The 27,266-nt window shown below is 36.7% G+C and overlaps 2 protein-coding genes across 2 annotated transcripts in view; both read right to left on the bottom strand.

Annotated features, from left to right (window-relative positions):
• Positions 1-733: 733 nt before the first annotated feature.
• LOC129717398 (uncharacterized) lies at positions 734-4,422 on the bottom strand. The gene is made up of 3 exons (XM_055667283.1): positions 4,418-4,422; positions 859-2,098; positions 734-796 (listed from the first exon to the last, which is right to left on the bottom strand). Exons 1-3 carry the CDS (start codon positions 4,420-4,422, stop codon positions 734-736), a joined length of 1,308 nt encoding a protein of 435 aa, XP_055523258.1.
• LOC129718159 (protein O-mannosyl-transferase 2) overlaps positions 3,293-27,266 on the bottom strand; it is a 41,425-nt gene continuing 17,451 nt past the window's right edge. Inside the window, exon 8 of the mRNA XM_055668614.1 lies at positions 3,293-4,976. Coding sequence (XP_055524589.1) covers positions 4,783-4,976 — 194 coding nt within the window. The 3' untranslated portion in view covers positions 3,293-4,782. The remainder of the gene's footprint in view (positions 4,977-27,266) is intronic.

Raw genomic sequence — 27,266 nt, 5'->3', positions numbered from 1 at the left:
GCATAAATTCTCATGCGCTCCAGCAAGCAGGCACTATCGATTTCTCCGCGCAGTATTTAAGCGCCAAACACAGCTTGGTTTATATTTCGACGGGACTCCAGTGGCTCTATACCCAATAGGGCACATCGATGTTCATAAGGGGGCAGGTCGTTGGGATTGCGCCATGGAAGTCTTCTTAGCGCACGACGGACAAATCCACACAGCTTCATAAGGTGACCAGACGACCGATGCGAACTCGAGTATCGAACGAACTAGGGAAAAATAGAGGGCACGTAAGCAGATGGGGTCAATAAAGTCGCTTGCCATTTTCAGAACAAAACCTAGTTGACGATTGGCTTTTTGGATTATCGCGGAAAAATGCAGCTTGAATGTGAGTTGGTAGTCAAGCAATACTCCAAGATCCCTGACTTCGTCAACCCGTTCGAGTATCTGATCACCGATGACATAGTTGTATAGGATAGGTCCTTTAAGTCGTCGATATGAAATCACGTAACACTTTGCCACACTCACTACCAGGAAGTTTGACTTGCACCAATGAACGAATTTATCCAGTAGCTTCTGGAGTTCTCTGCAATCAGCTTCATTTCGTATGATCAGGTAGATTTTCAAATCGTCAGCGTAGATTAGTACTCCACCATTCGCAAGAAGTATCGTCACGTCGTTAAAAAATATCACAAACAGCAGTGGACCCAGATTGCTTCCTTGAGGCACGCCAGAGGAGGGGGTCAAGCTTTCAGATACTGTTGATCCAATTTTCACGAAGAGCTGTCTGTTGCTCAGGTATGAGCGAAGCCAGCTGCAAATATTGTCGGACATTCCAAGACGATGCAGCTTAGCAAGGAGGATATCGTGATTAACGGTGTCAAATGCGGCTTTGATGTCGGTGTATACTGCATCAACCTGAGCTCCACCATCCATTGCACCGATACAAAATGATGTGAACTCGCACAGATTAGTGTCCACGGAGCGTTTAGGGTAGAATCCATGTTGAGCAATGCTGATATAACTCCTACAAGAGCTGAATAGCATATCTTTCATGATGATCTCGAAGCATTTTGATCCAGCTGATAAAGAGGTTATGCCACGATAATTAGCGATGTCGGACTTTTCGCCTTTCTTGTGCACCGGCAGCATATGGGAAATCTTCAATTCCGATGGGAATACTTGATGTTGAAGTGATCTATTGAAAATCGCCTGGAGGGGAGCAGTCAGAGAAGCGCTGCACTTTTTGAAGATGCAAGAGGGAATACCATCGGGGCCTGGCTTATAGGACTGCTTCAGTTTCTGTAATGCAGCTCCAACCATCGTAGCGTTAATATTAAATACGTCGAAATCTATCACGTCTCTTGGTACTAGACTGACAGCGATGTCTATTTCCTCCGCAGTGGGCACCCGGTTTTCAAACAAGCTAGCAAATTGTTGAGAAAAAAGAGCACATTTGGTTTCCGTAGAAGCGGCATTAACATTCCCTAGGTGCATCAGAATAGGAAGACCATTCTCTTTACGCTTCGAGTTTACAAAGCTCCAAAAACGTTTAGGGTTTCGCCGGAGATCCTCCTCTCTTCGCCTCACGTACCTTTTGTATAGGAAACGGTTATAACCACGGTAGGTTCGACTCGCCTCGTCAAATTGTCGCTTCGCATACAAGCTTCTATGCTGGCAATACTGTTTCAGCAAGTTGGAGCGCCGTCGACGCAGGATGCGAAGGTGCTTGTTGGACCATACAGGGTTTTTCGGCGGCCTTTTTAGCGGTACAGCTTGAACGATGCAATTCTGAATAGTACGATTGAAACAGCTAACTGCACAGTCAACGTCAGAATTTTGAATCACCTCAGACCAATCAACCTCGGACAGCAATTCGTTTAGAGTGTCGTAGTCGCCACGACGAAAGTCACGTTCAGTTAGATCGATATCTTGGTGGAAAGAAACAGTAGGCTCACAAAGAACAGTGAAGCAAAGAGGTGGGTGATAAGGATCAATTGGTACAACTTCCTCAACAGCTAAAGAGACGGCGCCATCCTTTATAACTGAGTCGCTGGAGAATACGAGATCAAAAACACGATCTAAGTTGTTTCGTATTAAATTATGCTGCCGTAGTCTGAGGAATAGGAATAGGAATAGGAATAGGAATAGGAATAGGAATAGGAATAGGAATAGGAATAGGAATAGGAATTGGAATAGGAATAGGAATAGGAATAGGAATAGGAATAGGAATGGGAATAGGAATAGGAATGGAAATAGGAATAGGAATAGGAATAGGAATAGGAATAGGAATAGGAATAGGAATAGGAATAGGAATAGGAATAGGAATAGGAATAGGAATAGGAATAGGAATGGAAATAGGAATAGGAATAGGAATAGGAATAGGAATAGGAATAGGAATAGGAATAGGAATAGGAATAGGAATAGAAATAGAAATAGAAATGGAAATAGAAATAGAAATAGAAATAGAAATAGAAATAGAAATAGAAATAGAAATAGAAATAAAAATAGAAATAAAAATAGAAATAGAAATAGAAATAGAAATAGAAATAGAAATAGAAATAGAAATAGAAATAGAAATAGCAATAGAAATAGAAATAGAAATAGAAATAGAAATAGAAATAGAAATAGAAATAGAAATAGAAATAGAAATAGAAATAGAAATAGAAATAGAAATAGAAATAGAAATAGAAATAGAAATAGAAATAGAAATAGAAATAGAAATAGAAATAGAAATAGAAATAGAAATAGAAATAGCAGAGGAAAAAAGCAAGAGAGAATGAAAGGGAGAGAAAAACAGAAAAGGAAAAGATAAAAAGAGAAAAGAGATAGAGACAAAACGAGAGGAAGGGAGAAAGCGAGAGAGAGAAGGGAAAAGACATAGAGTGAGAGACAATAAGAAAAAGAGAGACAGGTATAAAAAGATAGTAACAGAAGGAAAAACTGAAACAGCAATCGTGTGTGTGTGAGCGAGAGTGGTAAAGGTAAAGAGAGAACGAAAGAAAGAAGTGCAAAAAAGCGAATTATGGATAGATGGAAAAGCGAGCGAGAAAAGAAGAGCAAGAGAGATTAACAAAAAAATGTTAAAAATACTTAAAAAAAACTGATTACTGATATTTTCATAATGCAAGTTTATATTTCAAGATTTTCTACCTCAAAAGTAACTTTTCAAAAGAGGCAAGTCCTTCAAAAATTGATTGATGCAACGAAAATTTACGCTGAAAAACAATAATTTGGAATTTGGTAATGTAATCAAATATAATCAAATGCTCTGAATGGAAAAAGTTTACTAAAAATTCAAACTAACTGATTTGTAAGAATCTTTCATTTATTCAAGAAGACTATAATATTTTGCCTTACATTTGGCTTTAATTCGAATAATGTACGTTTGGAATAAGCTACAAAAATCATGTGGTAATTGGTTAAAGTACCACCAAATCGAACTTACATTTCAAAAACTGTTAAACTCTTTTGACAAATACCTCGAATTTCATTTCTATCGATTTTTTGTAGTACTCTAATCCTTTTTACCATTTTAAATCGAATAAAGGAGGTAGAAGATTTAAACCGAGCTTTTAAATTTAATTATAAAAAGTTACCACTTTAGTTTTATCATTAACTGGGTCATTGCCATATTCTCAATAGGAAAATATGTTTTTTTTTGACAACAAAGTTTGAACAAATTTTGCTCACAATTAGTGACAACACATAGGGTAGAGAACGGCTTCAGCAGTGGTTTGCTTCGGCAGGTTTCCACCATGATAAAAAAAAAATCGGGATGCGGTATATTTTTCCAAATCTGTATCATATTTCCAGTTCGCTTATTTTTCGCTCTCCCTACTTCACATACTGTCTGCTTAATGAACTTGCGTGTTAACGGGTTAAAACCGTTATTAAAAATAGAAATTTAGTTAAATAAAGTTTAACCACCCCGTATGTTTCCTGCAAGCTGCTGTAGAGAAATTTTGTTATAATACCATTATAAACTGTTCAAATCATTCTTTTTGTTATGAAAGATAGATTATCAATTTCAACAGCCACTATTGTAAAAACTCAATTTTTTGGCTCAGTCTGGTCGCACGCTGACCATATATTTCTACAGATAAATTTTCCAAAAAAATTAACATCACTGATTTTACGTATTTAGTTATTGTTCCAATAAAAAAAATAAAACTTTAAAAATTTCCCGATTTTATCACTTTTCCTATTTTATCACCTTAAATATCATCAGGGGGTGATATAATCGGGTGATCACTGTATATATGAAAGATAAACTGTTAACTGATGTTTATGCTAATAGAAAGAATATATTTTATTCTTACCGAAAAAGTGGCAGGTTTTTTACAGTACATAAAAGAGTGGTTCCATTTTTAAAATCATAAACATCCTTTGAATTTTCTATTTTTTCAACTATTAACATTGATATACGACCTACTTCATGATTAGGCTTTTTTTAAAATCGTTCTGATAAATTTTCTCGATACTCAGAACTTAACATCTCTTCAAAGATTTGTTCGCTAACTGAAAACAAATCGCCAATCCTTGAAGCGTTCTTTAATGTTGGCTAATACCTCTTGATAATAACGATCTTTTCTGGTCACTTGGCAAAATCCCCTCCCCTTGCCATCATCCTTTTAATGACTACGTGGTTTAGAAACAACTTCCAATAACAAACCTCTCAACCGCTATGCGGCCCTTGAACTATGCATTGTGGTTGACAAATGCCGTAAATAAGAAAAGTAGGAAAGCTTTAGCTGAATAGGAGCGACAGAGGAAAACAAATTGTGTAATTGTGGATCTTTAAAATTCCCACGTATCCATCCACTTGAGTCCGGCCAGTGTCGAGTTGGGTTCATGCGAAAACGGCCCAGTCATGCCGTACGCTAGCGGCGAGAAGAGTGCGAAACTGTAGATTAGTGCGGCCAGCGCGGCACCCAATACCGTGTGCCGAAGCCAGTTCGGTAGCTTTCCTGTCAGATAGTCGAGCATCACTCCTGTAAAAGAAGGAACGAATAGTTTTGGTTTTGAAAAATTTACTATTACAAGAATATTAAAATTTCTCATGTTTTATGGTTGCCGGATACTTCTGAATAAACCTATTTGATCTATTGAAGTAGAAATTTATTTTTGAAAACGACGTATATGTTCCAGTAGGTGACATTTAGAAAATTTTGATTTTTTACTAAAATGTTGGCAATTCCACAAAAAACGGATAACCAATTTAATCGACCATTTTGATTTTACTGAAACTTTGCTTAGATGTTTCTATGGGCAAATGATGCCATTCTGTGCTATTGGTTTAATTTTTTAAAACCCGACTCATTTTTGAGAACTATTGAAAAAAGACCATGTTGGGAAGGTATTGATGATTACAACTATTTTTAAAGCCAAAACGGTTTATTTGTTCGGTGTGAGGTCTTCGGCAAAGTTGTGGATACTAATTTTGTCTTTCCGGAAAAATATACACTCTAAAGAGATGTTTTTTTTTAAGTTAAAAAAAATAAAAAATCGGTTGTCTAAAAAGAATTTTTTTCATATGTAATATATTTTTAGAAGGACAAAATTTTTATCTACAACTTGGCCATAAATATTATGACTATAGAATGTATTTACGATTATAAAGTATAAATTATAAATTTTGATGGATCCACGTGAATAGCTCCATATTTGAAAATACAAAACTAATCCAGCATAATTAAAGCACTTTGACAGTAAAAATTGCACTATAGTTTTAATCGCTATAAAATGGCGAACTTATTAAATTGCACTCCGTTTCCCGAATTATAACCCTTCTGCAGCGGGGCTTAAAGCTGCGTGAAATTACTTTTTCCTACAGGGCAGCGCGATCTGCCCACACGTATGTTGAACAGCACCCATTAATGAGCGCTTGCTCGATGGCGGCTCTGTGGTGGGATTATTATCACTTACTGGAGGGATAATTTAATTTCCATCATAATCAGGTGTGCGGAATAGTCGCGTAGGTTGTGATAATAGCAATTCGCTCCGATTCGGTGCACAATCAACGGGCGAAGCGTTATTATTTTATTTTACGGCACACTTCTCCGCAGCTTCAATCATTAGATGTGGCCGCAATCAAGTTAAGTGATTTACGATTGCTATCGAAGTGTTCTGTTTTTTTTTCCTTAAGGAAAATATGGAGATACCGATGAATTGATTGCCATTTTGAAAACCAGTAAGCATTCAAATCCAATTGTTCAAGTACGACTCGGAACGTCAGTCACAAAATCTGAGAGCGGAAAATGTTGGAACGATGGACACCAGACGGTGTACGTTGAAATTGTTTAATTACCGTTTTTTCTTGTTTGTTAACTTTGGAAAATAGCAAATAATATATAACGATAATCTGAAAAGCAGAAGAATACAGGTAAAATCAGCCTAGTAGCTCAAAACTAATCGATGTTGAAGATTGAATATCACGACCCATCACTACACGTGTAACAACGCCATATGTTTCGGGCCAGCGCGTCATTACAATTCCACAAAAGAGCCAGAACCAACGTCTTTTGTCAGGTTATTGCCTCTATTCACATCAATTTTATCACCCAATTGAGCCTTATAATAACTCGATATTGCTAACTTTATCATCGTCTCCGTTCCCCCACCCTCTCACTCGAATGGAATTTCCGGCGTGCCTGGCTACATTCTGCAAAGCATTAGAGAATCGACAAGTAATGTTTCGTCCTTTTCTTCTTCATGCTTCGAGCGGTCAACGTTCAGCCATGCCCTCAGTATAAAACTCTGTCCTGCTTTTCCTTCCCGATTCATTTCCACGTTTAATCCCAATGGCTTAATCTGGCAGCACCAACGCCTTCATTTACCGCCATACCGCGGTGTCATCGACACTGCCATCACCGAACGAATTCAAAGTGCTAGAAATGGCTCGAAATTCCGAAGATTCTTCACACATTCATGCATTCTTGCATGGTTTCTTCGGATCCGTGGTTGGAAGGGTAAACCTTTCACAGCATGCGAACAAAGTTATTGTCTATACATAAGAACAATGGAAAATTCACAGTTTTATCCATGGTGCGTTTTAGGCGAATCTACTACTGAACTCAACTCGAGAGGATCAACCCTGTGCATATAACCGGTGACTGTCGGTGAGTTCTTTATCTTTTATGAGTTCGATAAGGTGATTCTGCAACTTGCCACAAACAGCCTCCAGCCTGTCTTCCATGTATCGTTCACTTAACCTTCACCTGCTCTCATTTACTGTTTAATGTCTGTACGAAGAGGCTCTTCATATCTCGTGTCCGATATGGTGAAGAAGGTGCGAAAATTTTAGATACGTAAGATTAAGATCAGATTTCGATGCTAGAGGAGTGGCAGCAGTGGCAGACCTGGGTGGGGTACCGAAAAGTTTTCCCGTCTTTTCGTTGCGCTCGCAATGTTCGTTTCGTTACCCGAACAAGTACTGGGTTCGTTGAATGGGGCTTACTAGAAGTTAAGGAGTTACGTGCAGCGCGGGACGAAAATATTTGCCGGTGCTTCCATCGCGGCAACCTTTTCAAGTGGCACCTCGACGACGTCAGCGTGTCGTGTCGGACCGTACGGTTTTGATGGTATGTTCCGGTAGCAATTAGTATAACTTTGCGCACTCTGTGATCCAATTTTATGAGCTGGTTTCGATGAATAAGATTAAGTAGAAAATTTACAATTTGATTGGACTGAGCCTGGTTGGGAAAATTTGTACAAGAGCTTATCATGAAATGACTTTAACCTTATATGTTTTAGTTCTAGTTCTCTACTCACAAGGGATGATCAGAATAAAAGTTTATCATAACTAAATCTTTTTTGATTGGTCAATTAGCAGTTTATAACTTAATGTGCAGCAGCTCGAAGCAAAATCAGCTGGCATGCATTACGCACGACCAATTTCACGGGTATACATACTTGAAACAAACTTTTCGAGAACTTACATAATAGTATTCTTCAGTAATAAATAATAAAAAAAAAATTCAGTATTTTTGAAATACAATACTTGAAAAACTGTTAGATGATATAAAAAAAAACATAAAACAACTGTGTAACTTTTCGGTTCGATCGGTGGAACTATATTTTTACGCCTTTTTTTTTAATAGGGGGGGGGGGGGGATGTTTGTAATGATTTATTTATGAGTAATTCTCGCTGAAACCGTCCCACTAGTGACATGAGGTCTTTCAAAAAAGATATATTTATGTCTAAATGATTGAAAATAGCGTAAAAATGAGAAAACCACTTTGGTTAGATCATATTGATGGACTCCTCGGGCACAAATCGGTTAAACGGTTTTGACAAAAATTGATTTTTGAGCAATTCTTGACCTTTTTATTGATTTATTTCTCTTAAATTTCTCATTGAACCCCCTACAACCAACACATCGTTTTGAAGAGGAAAGAAAGAGCTTTCATTTGGAGTAGAAAAAAAATTGGCCGCCATCTTGGATCTCGCCGCCATCTAGGATTTCATCAGAAAAACGTGTTTTTGAGCAAGTTCGCAACCACCGATTTTGAATTTGAAATCACCATTGGAAAGCTGAGAAAAAATGCTTTAAGATACATTCAAAATATTAGGTGAGCATTGAGGTTATCTTGTCATTCTGGTCACTTTTCAAAATCGACCTTCAAACAGTTCAACGCATGACGCGCGTCCAATATCAAATCATGCTGAGCCTGTGGTGTGTGTCTGTGTGTAAAGTATATTAGGGGCCATCCATGTTCCACGCGGACAGATTTTTAAGGATTTTGTTACCCCTCCCCCCCTTTCCCCTCCCCTACAACTTCTCATATAAATTCTCAAAATTTTGTATGGACCGTGGAAATCACACAGACCCCCCTCCCCAAAGTTGTCCACGTGGAATGTGGATGACCCAATGCCTGTGTGACTTTGGGTCTGTTCACAAATTACGTAAAGCAAAAATCACAGGAGGGTTGTATGCAAAGCCACGACCGCAAGGTTGAAGTAGAATACTTTTACAAGGAAGATAACTTGGCTGCTTGCGTGTCAGTCATTTATCAAAACTAGATGGCTCATGTAATGTCAAAATGAGTCAACTTTTCATTGAATGCATACTAGTACCGGCAATTGCACAAAGACTGCATTTCACCAAAGTGCCTCACTGCATCAGCTGCTATCGATGCTGATACCCGCTGGAACTGCTACGCTATCCGTAGTCATGCCACAGTTGTGACCGCTATCCGCTATCGCTGGTATCCACTGCACTGCTACTGCTGCTGCTAAGGGAGGACTGCTGTTGTCGCTGTCTAAAACTATTATGAGCGGCTTCGGCTGAAACAGGCTCTTATATAGGCTAAATAACATATTTTAAATTTCAAGGTATATGATTCTGTCGACCGTGTTTGGGAAGCAATCATATAACGACCAATCAGAGGTCGAATTTTTTGTTCTGACAAGGCTTGACTATTTTCAATAGAACAATAGTTTGAACAATAAAATTCCAATTATCTTCATTTGGGAAGAATCTTAGAAGATGTTCCAGTCTTTTTGCCTCAAGAACGAAGGGAATCCATCGAATACTAACCGATTTATTAGCATTTGAAATTGGACATTATATGCACTTTTTTCGGCTTTAGATTTTCATTTCACATCCCTATGTAGCCGAACTTCCTGAGAGAAGTATTCTTCTTCAAAAGACAATTTCCACGTGTTGTTACGTGCTGGAGCACGAAATCTATGTCTGCGATAGGGAACCTTCACGTTCATGAGGCATGACTGGAGAAACGCGTCTAGTGATGCGGTAAAATTTTTAATGTCTTTTTGTGCAAATTATTGTATTCAGACAAAAACCTGTTTTGAATTGGATGAATTTTTAGTGAATAAACGTAAACCGTTTGTTATTTAAAGTTGGTCATGCTGATCGCAGCCTTTGCGCTGCCCCTACAGTGGGAGGTTTACTAAATAAAGTAAAAGTAAAAATTAGACAACTACAACAGAATTTGATTGCATCGGTTACTGATTACAACTTTTGAGCTGCCCTAACATTGGGGGAATTGAGATACGCGGACAACATGCACTGTGGAAGCTATTTCACATTCAGTAAATTCGACGGGTGCGACAGATTTAAATTGCTAGGATCCAACACGGAATGCTTGCTTGCGTTGGCAAAAATTATTAACTTTCAATGACTTGTTTATTTGCCTTGAAAAAGGCATTTCGATTTCCAAAATTGGATTTCCTGATGGCAATCATGCTGCCCCAACACGGGGGGATTAATGGGTGTCTGGAGACACACGCTGAGAAAAAACCGCGCTGCTCCTGAGACGTGGTGACCAACCACAGGGCTAGTGCTGCTGCTAAGGAAAGACGACTGCTGTTGTCGCTGTCTAGAACTATTATGAGCGGCTCCGGCTGAAGCAGGCTCTTATATAGGCCAAGTAGCATGTTTTCAATTGCAAGGTATATGATCCTGTCGACCGTGCTTGGGAAGCAAGCATATAACGACCAATCAGAGGTCAAATTTTTCGTTTTGACAAGGCTTGACTATTTTCAATAGAACAATAGTGTGAATAATAGAATTACATTTATCTTGTTTTAGGAAGAATCTTAGAAGATTTTCCAATCTATTGCTGCATGAACGAAGGAAATCCATCGAATACTAACCGATTTATTAGCGTTTGAAATTGGACATATTTTTCACTTTTTTCGGTTTTAGATTTTCATTTCACATCCCTATGTAGCCGAACTTCCTGAGAGAAGTATTCTACTTCAAAAATCGTATCATTGATCCCTTTTCACTGCATTTACATTGTTTATTTCTTCACTCCCTCGCTCCTCCTTGAGTGTAACGTAATTTGTGATTAAGCTTCTCTACGATTTTTTTGCTAGAACAAAGTTTGGTTCCTTGTACGGAGGACAGTTTTTGCGTGTTTAGTAATTAAACAAATAAATGTTAGATGTTGTTTTTGCTACTGTTATATACTGTTGTTTTCATGCATTAAACTACTATCAACAAACTTAGGTATGGTATACCAAGGTATAGTATAAATCAAGTATATCCCGAGTAATCTGGAGAAGATTTGTGTATGCCAGCGTAAATAAAGTAAGAGTAGAATCATCACTTATTTGATCCCTAGCAAATTCTTATCGACGAAAAGGGTACGCTTGCTACCTAACGAAATTCAGCCATTTTTATGTTTATTCTCGCTTGTTTTCCGTCGGTTTAGTTCCGCCACTGTTGTTGTGCCAATCACCGACGCCCAGGGAGGCCGACTCCACTCAGGACCCTAACTCACGACCGGGTAATTGAAGGACTGGCGCCAACGGCGTTACTACCTCATGCGATGGAAGGCGTGATCCCAGAGATTATTCGCCTAAGAAATTCTCCCGGTGTCGGCTTGGATTGAATCTACCCCAGTTGGGTTGGTTGTGAATTGATCACGATCCAATGGTGGTGATACGGTGAACATGGTAGCTTGTGTACCGCTAGTGTCTCAATTAAAAAGTTTTTTTTGTGTGAAATCAAGTGCTTCAGGTGATCTAGTACTAGTGATCCGACGGCCAAATTGGATACCTAAACGGATAAGTAGAAGTGTCTTTGCATGCTTTCGATTTATTCGTTCTTTTATTGATTTAATTTGTGTCAGCGCCGACCATCGCGTCTATATCACATAGACGCTACGGCTGCTGGGTGAAATATTTATTGTTATATTTTTCCATTGTTCGCTGCCTTTTGCCTTCGCCGTTGCTGCTGGACGAGTCCAGCCGGCGATTGTTTGTGCGTTTGATATGGACTGTGCAAAATGTGGTAATAAAGTTCGTGTTAGCGATGATCCCGTTGTTTGCGTGGGCAAGTGCAAGTCTCGATTTCATCGAGTTTGCACACCGCTTACTAAAATAGCGGCGAAAGTCGTTAACGATAATGAGAATATTGTTTTTAAATGTGCTGCATGTTTATCGGCCCAAGATGATGGCGGGATAGATGATGTTTTGAGTGGTGAGATGATAAAGATGATGGGTACTTTGTTATCTATCTCTGAGTCGCTTACAAATACTCAAAGCGGAATCGAAACTAAGATAAACATCGCGGTTGCTAACGGTATCGATACTATTTTGAAATCGATCAGCAATTCTCTTCGCGAAAGCATGGCATGCATTGAAGCCAATGTTGCCAAAAAGCTTGAAGATTTCAAAATAGAAGTAATCGAAAATGTTAATCGAGAGAAAAGTGTGCCAATGAATAGAAAGAGATCTAGAACTGAGAGAACGGTTCACTCTGAACTGGACTCTATTCCCAATAAGAAAAAAAATATTTCGAATAAATATGATGAACCGATTGAAGACGCGATTATGCAAGATAACGAGGTTTTTTCTCAAAAATCTCCGACATATGCGAATGTTTTAGCGGGATCGATTGGGAATACGGTAAATAAATTAAAGCGCGCTGAAAACCGTAAGACTCGGCCGGTCATTGTGATTAAACCAGTCGAGTCTTCTCAATCTAGTGAAGACACTAGAATTTTTTTGAAAGAAAATTTGGATCCGAAAGTACACAAAATTAGAAACTTTAGGAACGGGAAAGCTGGCTCGATAATTGCTGAGTGTGCTATAGGGGATAATATTGAAGACGTGAAAAAAAAAAAACATTGAAAGCAATTTAGGTGAAAGGTACAATGCTGTTATTCCTACAAACGCTAAGCCAAAATTGAAAATTGTGGGAATGAGTGATCAATATTCCCCCGAAGTCTTCATTGACTTATTGAAAAGTCAAAATGATGGCATCGGAATCAATGAAGTCAAAGTTAATGCGCAATTTGAAAATTCACGCTTCAAATACAATAAATATAATACAATTGTTGAAGTTGATAGGGACACATTCGACCGCCTGATGTCTGCTGGTAAAGTAAGCATTGGGTGGGATAGGTGTTCTGTTCAAGATGTTAATTAATGTTCTACGTTGCTTCAAGTGTGGAGAATTTGGTCATAAAAGCAAAGAGTGTGTTAATTCTGGAACATGCTCTAAGTGTAGTGCACAGCACAAGACATCGGAATGCTCATCAATTGATTTTAACTGCGTAAATTGTTTAAAATCTAATAAAGACTTCAATTTAAATTTGGACGCTAAACATCCAGCATATAGTACACAGTGTCCAGTATTTCGGAGACTGTTTGAGAAAAGAAAGAGCAACATGTTGTTAAGTAAATAGCAGCTGAAGAAAACGCAATGTGAAAGGAAATTAGAAATGATTAATTTGAATATTGCTGGTTTATCTACAAATTCTGTTGCTTTACGGCATCTTGTGGAAACAACACGTCCAATGTTAGTATTGCTAGCGGAAACTCATATAGTGGAAGCTGATGCATTTGATCAGTATAGCATTCCGGGTTACAAAGTTGCTTTTTGCCTTTCACATTCCAGACATACTGGTGGGGTTGCTATTTACGCCAAGGAATCAATCAAATTCAATATTCGATTAAACGAATCTTTTGAAAATAATTGGTTCCTAGCAATATCAGTTGAAAGAGGCATGACGGTAGGAAATTTTGGAATTGTGTACCACTCCCCCAGTACAAGTAACCAGCGTTTTTTAGAAACTTTAGAAAAGTGGTGGGATAATTTTATTGACTTGAGTAAATTATATGTTATTGCTGGCGATTTTAATATCGATTGGCTTAATATACCAAATTCGAACCAATTGAGGCAATAAGCAGATTTTTTCAATTTACAACAAACGGTTTTTCAAGTTACAAGAATTTCCAGACACTCTCGTACATTAATTGATCACGTGTTTTCGAATTTTGATAATGTTCATTCTTTTACTGAGGCCGATTATAAAATCACAGATCATGAGACAATTTGTGTTGTACTTGAGAATGATCAAAACCGTGATAATATAGTAAAAATTAAGTGTTGGAATAGATACTCGAAGCAAGCAATGTCTCAGCTTGTTTCGAGAAGCCTGAATTTTCAGCCAATAACAGGGAATTTCGACAATAAAGCAGCTGTTCTAACTAACACGCTGAAAGAGTGTACCAATAGCCTAGTTTCCGAAAAGTGTGTTGAATTGCATAATTCGAACAGCTGGTACTCTTTAGAGCTTTTGCGTTTAAAACGTAAAAGAGATAAAAAGTACAAAAAATTTTGCAGAAGCAATGATAGCAATGATTGGAATAGGTACACCGCTGCGCGGAATATATACTCACGCACCTTGAAAAAGGCACGATGTGAATATATACAACGGAAGATTGATCAACATCAAAATAATAGCAACGAGAAATGGAAAATTTTAAAATCATTAATAAAAAGTAAAGATAGTTGCCCGCAAACCATAACTTTTAATGGCTTAGAAGAACATTTGGCGCGAGTGATTGCAAGTAAATTCAACAGTTATTTCGTTAATAGTGTTCAATCGATCAATCAGAGTATTGATTTGGTCAACGAACCTCTCGAAATAATACAGCCGGTCCATAATAACTGTAATTTTTCTGGTTTTAATCCTACCTCAACGCAAAAGTAATACAAGATTGCTTCCATGTCATTGGACACGATCTGCTGGACCTTATCAGCGAATCACTGCAAACAGGGCACGTGCCTCAGGTTTGGAAGGAATCACTTGTGGTTCCCATCCCCAAGATTAATGGGACGGATAAAGCCGAAGAGTTCCGCCCCATTAATATGTTGCACACATTAGAGAAAATTTTAAAACTAGTTGTGAAAGGCCAGCTGATGGATTATTTAAATAGTAATGATTTGCTAATCCCAGAGCAATCAGGTTATCGAGAGGGTCACTCTTGTGAGTCTGCTTTAAATCTGGTGTTAGCAAAATGGAAAGAAAAAATCGAGGCTAAAGAAACTATTTTTGCGGTGTTTTTGGATCTAAAACGCGCTTTTGAAACAATTTCTAGGCCCTTATTGTTACAAACATTGGAGCGCTTTGGTATCGTAGGGACAGCATACAAATGGTTTGAGAGCTATTTGTGTGCTAGAACTCAGAAGACTCGTTTTAATGATTCTGAATCGGATTCCATTGCTAATACACTTGGTGTACCGCAAGGAAGTGTTTTAGGGCCCATTTTGTTCATTATTTATATTAATGACATTAAGCGAGTTTTACGGTTTTGCGATATCAACTTATTTGCTGATGATACTGTTCTGTTCATTGCGGCTAAGAATCCTAATGACGTTGTGGCACTTTTAAATCAAGATTTACATTATCTGGCGAATTGGTTGAAATTTTAACAGCTTAAATTAAATATTAGCAAAACAAAGTACTTAATCATTTCTTCTGCCAACTCCAGACCAGACGTAAATATTGCAATTGATGGTGAGACGATTGATCGCGTAAACGAAATAAAGTATCTTGGAGTGATTATTGATGACAAATTAACTTTTAAGTCTCACATTGACAATGTCATCAAGAAAATGGCAAAAAATACGGATTTCTGTGCCGTTTGAAAAATGAATTGACTGTTAGTAGTAAAATTAGTCTTTATAAGTCAATCATTTCACCACATATAGATTTTTGCCCATCCATATCATTTCTTGCAAACAATACACAAATATTGAGACTGCAGCGCTTACAAAATAAAGTTATGCGATTAATATTAAGATGTAATAGATACACTTCCTCGAGTTTTATGCTGGACGCATTGCAATGGCTTTCTGTGAAGCAAAGAGTATATTTTCTGACAATGGTGTTTCTATATAAAATTTTTAATAATATGCTGCCTCGATATTTGTGTAATCGAATTGATAGGGGAAGTGATTTTCATAGGTACAACACTAGAAACGCGGATGATGCTAGAACACCAAATTTTCTTTTTGGAAGATCACAGAACTCTCTGTTGTACAAAGGAATAAATTTTTTCAATTCGATGCCAAGACAGGTAAAACGTGCAGCAACAATGGGGGAGTTTAAAAGGCTTTGTATTTTACACATAAAGTCTGTTTTGTAGACAGATTATATAGAATTTTTGTAAAATTGTAAAATTTATGTATTTTTTTTTTAATTTATTGGGTAAACTAAGCTATTATGATAATGGATTTTTTTGTTTGAATTAGTTGTATAATATTTAATAGTAGAGTTTAAAAAAGAGTCGACTACACATGTTTGAGCCACGCGCGCGTAGACTGACATAGACAATCCGGATATTGAGTACATCAGGATTAAACCCCTGAAATTGAAACGAAAAGCATATCGGGTTGGAAAGTTGCTTTTTGGTATGAAATAGCATATATGCTGTTATTCTGATTTTTGATATTTATCTGTTTTTACGATTTTAAACTAGGGTTGGGAGAAAAAACTGAAAAGGCTTGGGTTCGCCTGTGGACTGTAAAGCTCGTTATCGAGAACTATAGTATCACAGGATCTCTCTCGTAGTTTTGGATCGTTATCCAGAATCAATTCTGGTTAGTTAACACTCCTAAATGTTAGGTTCAATTCCTAACCAAGTCCAGATAATTTTCGGGTTGGAAACGGTTTGGATGAGCCTTGGATCCATGATGGTATTGGAAAATCGTTTTTTCATACTCATTGTTAAATTATTGGTATTCTTTTGAAGGGTTACTATGTCTGTATTAATAACCAGTCCGTTATTTGTTCGCCAACTGGTTACATTGTATGACTCTATATAATATCTTACTTAGATAAATCGACCAGCTCAAACCGATGTAGGGGTATGAGGTGGGACCATCATCATCACGCCACCCCACAACCATCGTCACCTATGTCGGCGTTGGGATTCGAACCCAGGCGTCGAGCGTGGTTGGCGGAGACGTTACCAACCGCGCTAGGCCCCCGCCTGAAATTCAGCCAATTGATTAAAGGTTATTCAAAAATTACGGTGCGTGGGTGCACTTACTACCTGTGCACTAGGAATACTGACTGTCCACATCATACGCATACCACAGGCTTAGTATATTGCGTTGATTTGATATTGGACGCGCGTCATGCGTTGAACTGTTTGAAGCTCGATTTTGAAAAGTGACTCAGCTCAGCTTTCCAATGGTGATGTCAAATTCGAAACCGGTGATTGCGAACATACTCAAAAACACGTTTTTCTGATGAAATCCAAGATGGCGGCGAGATTCAAGATGGCGGCCAATTTTTTTCTACTTCAAATGAAAGCTCTATCATTCCTCTTTAAAACGATGTGTTGGTTGTAGGGGGTTCAATGAGAAATTTAAGAGAAATAAATCAATAAAAAGGTCAAGAATTGCTCAAAAATCAATTTTTGTCAAAACCGTTTAACCGATTTGTGCCCGAGGGGTCCATCAATATGAACGAACCAAAGTGGTTTTCTCATTTTTTCGCTACTTTCAATGATTTAGACATAAATATATCCTTTTTGAAAGACCTCATGTCACAAGTGGGACGGTTTCAGCGAGAATTGCTCTTATGTACTAATATCTATTCAGAATTAATATTGTGTATTTTGCCACAAATGGTGACATTTCAACACTATTATATATATATATATATATATATATATATATATATATATATATATATATATATATATATATATATATATATATATATATATATATATATATATATATATATATATATATATATATATATATATATATATATATATATATATATATATATATATATATATATATATATATATATATATATATATATATATATATATATATATATATATATATATATATATATATATATATTTATATATATAGATATATATATATATATATATATATATATATATATATATATTTATATATATAGATATATATATATATATATATATATATATATATATATATATATATATATATATATATATATATATATATATATATATATATATATATATATATATATATATATATATATATATATATATATATTTGTACGCATTTTCATATTATTGAATGTTATTAGCTTTCGCAGTTAATTTAATGTAAATCTTACTGACCATAAAGTGAGCTAATCGTTTCAATTGAGAATTGCAACGATTTTTGTCGGAATTTGTTGATAATTTGACATATTTTCTAATGTTTCTACATTAGTGAGCCTATGTAGCTCGTTCGTGCTAAACCAGGGAGGACGCTTCAAAATCATTTTCAAAAGTTTATTCTGAATCCTTTGAAGTGTCTGTCCTGGTTGCACAACAACTTGTCCAGATGGGAACTGCATATAACATTGGTGGCCTAAAAATTTGTTTGTAAATTAACAGTTTATTCTTGAGACAAAGTCTAGAATTTCTGTTGATAAGAGGATACCAGGGCTAGGAGCGAACTTGGAGCAAAATAATAGTGACTTTAGTGACTTTTTTCATTTAAATAGTGACCAAATAGAGACTAAATAGTGACCAAATTGTGACCAAAAATATACAAGAGAGTTTTGAAATTTATTGTTGAACCATAAATGAATTGAATTTTATCTGAAATTTATGTCCTTAGAACATAGGATGTGCAATGATTTGTTCGCATAGAAAAAAAGTCCAACTAAAATCTGTATCATAATTTCACATTGAAATGGTTGTAATAACACCTTGTTCAATATATTCGAATACAAGTTTTCGAGTTATAAGTGTTAATGAAAGTACGTGAACGAATGTATGCACTCTCGAATACGCATTGGTGTGTTGGTGGTCTGTCAGTTGTATTTAGTTCTTGATGTGCGATGTAACAAATCCGGAAAGTCGTAGTAAAACGATTTTTGGTCAGTGACTGCCCTTGCACAATATTCAAACATCTCAAATCATGTTAAGCTAGGCGAGATTTCGTTTATTAAACCATCGAAAAATACAAGGAAACATTCTCTTTGGCTATCGTTGAAAATTCTGTCGGCCACGATCAGCAAGGATGCCGCAGGTCGTAAAATTGTGACTGTTATGAAGAAGCGTGTCCGGCGAAATGATAACGTTTAGTTTGTAATTCCCACCCATCTGAGTATATCTATTGAATCGATCCACAATATTTTGGCCGATTCTTTTAGAAAAAGAGGCTCGATAGAGTGAAAATGATACTTCTAAACTCACTGTTCGCGAGTTCATTTTTTCTGATGAGAAACTATTTGGCCTGGAGTGTGACTGGTTACACAAAACAATCGAATGTGGGCAGCAGCAAGAGACAACATTCCAGAGTTCTAGAAGAGTGTTCCTCGATTGCAGAGTACAGCTTTAGTGATGGTCTCGGGAGCAATTTGCAAGCGAGTAAACTTCCTCTGATTTTCATACACAAAGACGCCGAATTCAATGCTGTTTATTTTAAAACGGTAGTTTTGGAAAAAAAAACGTTACCCCGTGTCTTGGAAAACTCTTAAGAGCTAATTACTATATGTTCTAGCAAGACGGTGCATCAGCGCATACTGCGAACTTGACTCAAGGACAATTCGAGGGACTTTTTGAATAGAAATAAATTGCCGTTAAGTTCATCTGATCTCAACTCAATAAACTTTTTTTTACAAAATCTCCAACTTGTAAAGCGGTTATCCAGAAAATCTGGGAGTCCGTGCCGCCTGTGACAGCTTCGAAAAGCGTTTGAAGTTGGTTAAGCTAACTAAGGCAGGGGTTTTTCAAAATATATTAAAAATAGCATTGTTCGTTCTGAAAATCTGCAAAAACAATACTAAGCCTGTTTGTCCCATCAATGATTTTCCACGCATATTTAACCCACTTGACATTTTCTAATCAAATTCGTCCCACTAAACACTCGTTTGTTTGAACTGGAGCATGGGACAAATATGCGTAGAACGGGTTATCATTATGGAATTTCGAAATGGTATCTGGTAAACACCGGTAGGATTGATGGTAAACACCGGATGATTGAAAGCAAAATCCTACGAATTGGGACCTTAACACGACTACGCACAATATAAGCTTGAAATTTTTGAATCCACTTCAACCAGGAGGAACAGTTGATTTGAGACAAGCAAATCAAACTACAAACGGAATTTCACGCACAACACTGGTTTAAGACGCGAGTAGCTTGTAGAATAAACCTTTACATTCCTTTGCAGCTCTTAGACAATTCGTTCGTAGCTATTCTGCACTGTTCACTTCGATTAGAAATTTGAAAACATTGCCTGGCATGAAACTTCTATGATGGAAAAGTTAACAAAAATGCCTTACAAACCGAACTGTCCAAATATATTTACAGAAGCAAGCTTTCTAATGTATGTTGCAATGCAACAATTGTTAATTTATACATTTAAAGCTAAAAAAGTGACTTTAGTGACCATTTTGTCGTAAAATAGTGACTTTAGTGACTTTTTAACGTAAATAGTGACTTTTTAGTGACTAGGCTCAAAATAGTGACAAAGTCACTAAAAAGTGACTCGCTACTAGCCCTGGACATGTATTCGTGCATTTTATAATCGCGTATATTTCCGCCCAGTGCTTTTCAAAGGATCGGAAGTTGACTGTTGAAACACGAATGCGAACGCCTTTCGCAGTCAACTTGACTGCTGGATATAGTCAAGCGATCGCCCAGAGAAAAAACCTAAATTTATCCACCTAGCGGTCAGACCCAGCCTTTCTCATTTAAACTTATTATTTGTAAAAATAGATTTACATGAACGCTGCAATCCAATAAAGGAATATTCAGTCTTTGGGTACTAAAATATTGATGTTGTAACTGAAGTGTAAAATTTGAAATTTGACTTAATTTCGAAAAATGCAATCACCAGCAATACCAGAAACGTTTAAATTGAACGATAACATATTTAAATTATGTTGAGGCCACATATATTGATCAAAGCAGGTATAGTTTTGAATAGTCCCTTTATTTTTTTTACTTTCCATAACTTCTGAACCACATATCAAATTGTTATGAAGTTTGTTATTTGTAAGTTTGAGAGATGACTCGTTTGTATGACACTAGTTATGTTCAAATAAGTCGTGTAATACTTGAGATAATAGACTTTCGTTGTTTAATTAACAATTTAATACATAACGGTTGCTTAAGTTTGATTACAATCAAATGAAAATGTAACGTATAGGGCAGCTCAACTTTGAAACCACGTGCTCAATCATAATTCATCAGTTAGCCCTTAACTAGCCCGTTCATCTGATATCAATATTGTTCAAATCGGTTGTGTAGTTTCTAAGATAATGAAGTTTCGTGATTTTCACATTTCGATACATTACAGACAAAGTTACAATCCGATTACAGCAAAATTCAATAGCGTGTTATGAGGCAGCTAGACCTTTCATTTTAAACCAATTCCGTGGGAATCGGGTCAACCATCTCTGAGAAAAGTAAGTGAGTCCAAGTAGTCTTCGGAATATGTTTCTTCCAATAGCTGGATTTCACATTTTTAAACATAACAGGCAAAGTCCGTTTGCAAAAAAAATCATTAGGGTCATATGGGGCAACAAGACCTTCCATATGACACTGATATTATGCAAATCTGTTCAACCATCTCTGAGAAACATGAGTGAGATTAAATAGTATCCAGAACACGTTTCTTTCCATACCTTCTGAACCACATGTTGATCTTCATAAAATTCAAATCAGTTGGGCAGTTTCTGAGATATTGATGTTTCGTGATTTTTAAATTTTGATACATAACCTCTTAACTAGAAATCTGATAACAATAAAATTCAATAGGGTCTTATAAGGCAACTAGACCTTTCATTTGCAATTAATTTCATTGGAATCAGTTCAGCCATCTCTGAGAAACATGAGTGAGATTAAATAGTATCCAGAACACGTTTCTTTCCATACCTTCTGAACCACATGTTGATCTTCATAAAATTCAAATCAGTTGGGCAGTTTCTGAGATATTGATGTTTCGTGATTTTTAAATTTTGATACATAACCTCTTAACTAGAAATCTGATAACAATAAAATTCAATAGGGTCTTATAAGGCAACTAGACCTTTCATTTGCAATTAATTTCATTGGAATCAGTTCAGCCATCGCTGAGAAAAGTGAGTGAGAGAAAAAAGTTGCCAGTGATCGTTAGGAGAAAGTCAATATGCTTACTTTCATCATGTGATTTCACATTTTTATGAACAACGGACAAAGTTACAATCCGATTACAATGAAATTCAATAGCAACCTATGGGGCAACTAGATCTTTCATTTGACACTAATTTTGTGAAAATCGGCTCGGCCATCTCTGAGCAAAATGAGTGAGTTTAAACAACTTCAGGATAACTTTTCTTTACATAACTTTTGAACCATATGTTCAATCATAACGAAATTTAAAAGTTAAGGGTTTTGGAGACAGCCCGATCATTTAAAACCAGATGGATTTTTTATTGAAATCGGTTATGTAGTTTCTGAGATATTGATGTTTCGTGATTTTTACATTTTGATACATAACCTCTAAACTAAAAATCCGATGACAACGAAATTCAATAGCAACCTATGGCACAACTAGTCCTTTCATTTGCAATTTATTTTATGAAAATCGGTTCAGCCATTTCTGAGAAAAGTGAGTGAGAAAAAAAAGTTGCACATACACACACACACACATACACACATACACACATACATACATATATACAGAAAATGCTCAGTTCGTCGAAAGTGGTCTAGTGGTATATGACATTCGGCCATTTTTATACCTTTGGTTTTTCCAGTGATTGCTATAGCTTTCTAGGAGAAAGGCAAAACGTGTAAATTCTGAAATTTGCGTAAAAACCGCCTAAGTTCTGAAATCAGCGTAAATTCCGAAATACGCGTGAAAAGGCTTTAGTGTATTTTATCTATTTTTAGCGGTTGATAGATTGGGCAGCCCCTCAGGTAGGGAAGAAGTTGATCAGGAAGTGGGGTAAAGTGACCATTTTTATTTCGAAAGGACAATTCAGTTTTCCTCCACCAACGCATTTACGGCAGTCTGTAGCGTTTAGGCGGAAGTCTTTAACAATGATTTGCACGGAGCCAGTTTGCTTCGTGAATATTTTTTTTTTTGCAAAGACTTTAGTTTTCTTTAGATTACTAAGTTTTATTGGAGATCAATTTTCGGGATTTTGCTTAAAATTTAGGGCAAATTAAATATTTGATCATATTGCGTTGAAACAGAGATTTTTGTGGATACTTTTTTTAACATCGACTATGTATTTTTGCCAAATTCACGATGGATTTCATACCAATCAAAATTTTCAAAAAGAAAACGACTATATTTTGTTGCTTGAACGTTAAGGCATCGAAAAAAACACTTTCAGCTATTTTCCACTACTATAATAATATTTGCAAACTTTTCTGTCAGAATGGGTCACTTTCGACCCGTCATTGCCTGGCATGAAACTTCTATGATGGAAAAGTTAACAAAAATGCCTTACAAACCGAACTGTCCAAATATTCTGTAAATGAGAAGCAAGCTTTCTAAAGTATGTTGCAATACAACAATTGTTAATTTATACATTTAAAGCTAAAAAAGTGACTTTAGTGACCATTTTGTCGTAAAATAGTGACTTTAGTGACTTTTTAACGTAAATAGTGAATTTTTAGTGACTAGGCTCAAAATAGTGACAAAGTCACTAAAAAGTGACTCGCTACTAGCCCTGGGATACAAACATTTTATATATTTATTGCACTTTGCTTGGATATTCTCAATGTGCTCCTTGAAAGTAAGATTCTTATCATAATTTAGCCCGAAGTATTTAACTTGATCAGACCAATTAAGGACCACACCGTTCATCTTGATAACGTGGTTATGGGTGGGTTTGAGAAAATAAACTCTTGGCCTATGAGGAAAAATAATTAACTGTGTTTTAGAAGCATTAGGGGAAATTTTCCATTTCTGCAAGTATGAAGAAAATATATTTAAACTTTTTTGTAGCCGACTGCATATAACACGTAGGCTTTTTCCTTTTGCGGAAATGCTTGTATCGTCACAAAACAGAGATTTCTCACAACCTGGTGGTAAATCAGGAAGATCAGTAGTAAAAATGTTATACAAGATTGGGCCCAAGATACTCCCCTGAGGCACTCCAGCGCTAAGAGGCAATCTATTAGATTTACCATTTAGATAGTTGACCATATTTGTTACTCTAGATAACTGATGAGTAGTGGAATGCCCATGGCGAAAACCAAACTACTCATTTGCAAAAATTGAGTTCTCATTAATATGTGTTATCATTCTATTGAGAATTATTCTTTCAAAAAGTTTGCTAGTAGAGGAAAGTAAACTAATTGGTCGATAACTTGATGCCTCAGCTGGATTCTTTTCGGGTTTTAAAATTAAGGTGACTTTGGCATTTTTCCATTTCGTAGGAAAATGTGCTAGTGCAAAGCATCTGTTAAAAATTTTTACCAAGAAATTTAAAGAGTTTTCGGGAAGACTTTTGATAAGGATATAGAAAATCCCATCATCTCCTGATGCTTTCATGTTTTTGAATTTTTTGAGAATTTCCAATCCCAATACAAATTTTCCAATACCTCTTCAGAAAGAAATTCTTGGGTGGTGATCTGATCATACTTTTGGTTTACTTCATTTTCAATAGGACTTACTACGTTCAAATTGGAGTTATGAACACTCTCAAACTGCTGAGCAAGTTTTTGAGATTTTTGTTCATTCGTTAGAAAAATGCAATCACCATCTTTAAGGACTGGAATGGGCTTCGAAGGTTTCTCAAGAACCTTCGGAAGCTTCCAGAAAGGTTTTGAATAAGTTTTTAGTTGTTCAACTTCTCTCATGAAATTCTTATTTCGCAAGAGAGTGAATCTATGTTTAATTTCCTTTTGTAATTCTTGAAAAATAATTTTCAAAGCAGGATCACGAGATCTTTGGTTTTGACGTCTCCGTATGTTCTTCAAACGTATAAGAAGTTGAAGTTCACTGTCAATAATTGGTGCATTAAATTTCGCTCGAGTCTTAGGAACTGATAAATTCCGGTCATTGAGAATTAAGCTGCTAAAATTATCTAATGCTCTGTCAATGTCAGCACTTTTTTGTAAAATAATATCATCATTCAAATTTTCTTTGATCGTAGAACGATATCTATCCCAATTAGTCTTGTGATAATTTAACACAGATCTAGTGGGATTTAAAATAGTTTCATGGGAAATAGAAAATGTTATGGGGAGATGATCAGAATCAAAGTCAGCATGAGTTAATAAATCACTGCATGAATGACTTTGATTTGTTGGTACTAAATCAATTGTGGATGGATTCCTAATAGAAGAATAACATGTAGGACCATTTGGAAATAAAACTGAATAAAAGCCAGCCGAGCAATCATTAAACAATATTTTTCCATTGGAATTGCTTTGAGCATTATTCCAAGATCGGTGTTTCGCATTAAAATCACCGATGATTATAAATTTAGATTTATTTCTTGTGAGTTTTTGCAAATCTCCCTTGAAATAATTTTTTCGCTCACCAGTGTATGCAGTGCATTGAAAAGGCAAATACACTGCGGCTATAAATAAAATGCCAATACTTGTTTCAATTTCAATACCCAAACTCTCGATGACCTTGGTTTCAAGATGGGGTAAAACACGATGTTTCATCCGACGGTGGATAACTATTGCAACTCCACCACTGGCAACATCAATTCTATCAAACCTATGAACTATATAATTTGGGTTCTTTTTTATTTAGTTTAATATTTGGCTTTGAAAGCGTTTCTGTCACAACTGCAATATGCACATCGTGGATTGATAAAATATTGAAAAGTTTATCCTCTTTCGCTTTTAAAGAGCGAGCATTCCAATTTAGAAAATTTACAGCATTATTTGAAATCATTGCTGAATTTCAATTTCATAACAATATAAGTTGTAAATTTTTTACCTTGTTGAACAGCCTCGTACATCGAGTTACAGTTCAACAAAACGGACATTAGCTGCAGCATGGATTGTTGTGGGTATTCAATCTTTTCGGGAGTTGGACTACCTAAATCAATACTGGCTGACTTTCAGCACCAAACACGAATGGTTTGTTACTGTTTGAATTTGAAATATTACCTGAAAGGACACTGGCATATGAACAGCCTGGTGTTGCCTGAACAGGATTATTTTTCTGAAATTTGTTATCTGAATTTAAATTATTACCTCTAGATACACCTGCTAATGAAAGTATTGAAAGTCTTTTGATTACCCACATTGACAACAGGCTGTTTAGAGTTCCTACGTTGTCTGGAAGCAATATTTTTTGACCTTACAGGACAATTAAAGAAATTAGATTTGTGATTTCCCCCACAATTTACACATTTGAAACTATTAGTTATCCAGCATGATCTGCCACAGCTCGTTTCTTTTCACTGAGTTGTATACCGCCTTGAAATTCACAAACAGATGGTGCGTCTGCAGGTTATACTCCCGGAACTTATCGAGGATCTGTCGCAGGGTGAAAATTGGATCCATCGTGGAACATCCCTGTCGAAAACCAGCCTGGTATTCGTCAACAAAAGATTTCGTTAACGGTCTCAATCTGAAGAACAGGATACGGGAGAGCACTTTATTTGCGGACTTGAGCAACGTAATGCCTCGATAGTTGCAAAAATGCAATCGATGACCCTTCTCACAGATAGAGCATATGAGGCCCTCCACCCAGTCGTTTGGCATTTGTTCATTTGCCCAGATCCTCAGTATTATCTGGTGGATCGCGTAGTACAGCCGCTCGCTTCCCGCTTTTAGAAGTTCAGCCGGGATACCGTCCTTCCCAGCGGCCTTGCCGTTTTTAGCTCACTAATCGCCTTTTTCACCGTCATCCTGTTCCTGCTCTGTTCATCCGGCTCCTCGCCGTTCAAAAGCGCCTGAAAATGCTCCTTTCACCTGGATGCAACCGTCAGTTTTTCAGTAAGCTCTGTGATCTGTTGATCCAGCCCTCTGGCGTATTCTGTTCTGACGCCACACCATCAGCTTTCAACTGCTGAATGTTGAAACGCGTCGTCCTCTGTGCGAGATTTCAGCGGATCTTACAAACGACGAGATAATGGTTAGAGTCAATGTTTGGTCCCTGAAAAGACCTAACATCAGAAACAGCCAAAAAGTGCCGACCGTCAATCAGTACGTGATCGATCTGGGAGCTGGCTTCTTCTTTTGGATGCCTCCAGGTGTGTTTCCGAATATTCAAACGTGGAAAATAGGAGCTGCATATGGCCATTCCTCTGGCCGCAGCAAAGTGTATCAGCCTCAGGCCGTTTTCATTGGTTGATGAGTGGAGACTCTGCCTTCCAATGACCGGACGAAACAATTTCTCCCTTCCAACCTGTGCGTTTGAGTCTCCGATGACGACTTTTACGTCGTGTTTTGGGCACTCGTCATAGATTCGCTCAAGCTTGTCATAGAACTCATCTTTGACTTCATCGGGTTTGTCGTTTGTCGGTGCGTAGGTGTTGATTGAACTGTAGTTAAAGAATTTGCCCTTAATCCTCAACACGCATATACGGTCAT

The sequence above is a fragment of the Wyeomyia smithii genome, chromosome 1 (assembly GCF_029784165.1).
Source record: "Wyeomyia smithii strain HCP4-BCI-WySm-NY-G18 chromosome 1, ASM2978416v1, whole genome shotgun sequence".
Lineage (NCBI taxonomy): Eukaryota > Metazoa > Arthropoda > Insecta > Diptera > Culicidae > Wyeomyia > Wyeomyia smithii.
Note: the sequence above shows the minus strand (reverse complement) of the source record. Positions and strands in the feature narration are given on the sequence as shown.

What these genes read in the sequence shown, in the direction of transcription:
- LOC129717398 (XM_055667283.1), bottom strand. An exon ending in TCAAAGCCGCATTTGACACC is followed by an intron (nt 797 to 858) that starts GTTAATCACGAT and finishes CAATATTTGCAG; the next exon opens with CTGGCTTCGCTCATACCTGA.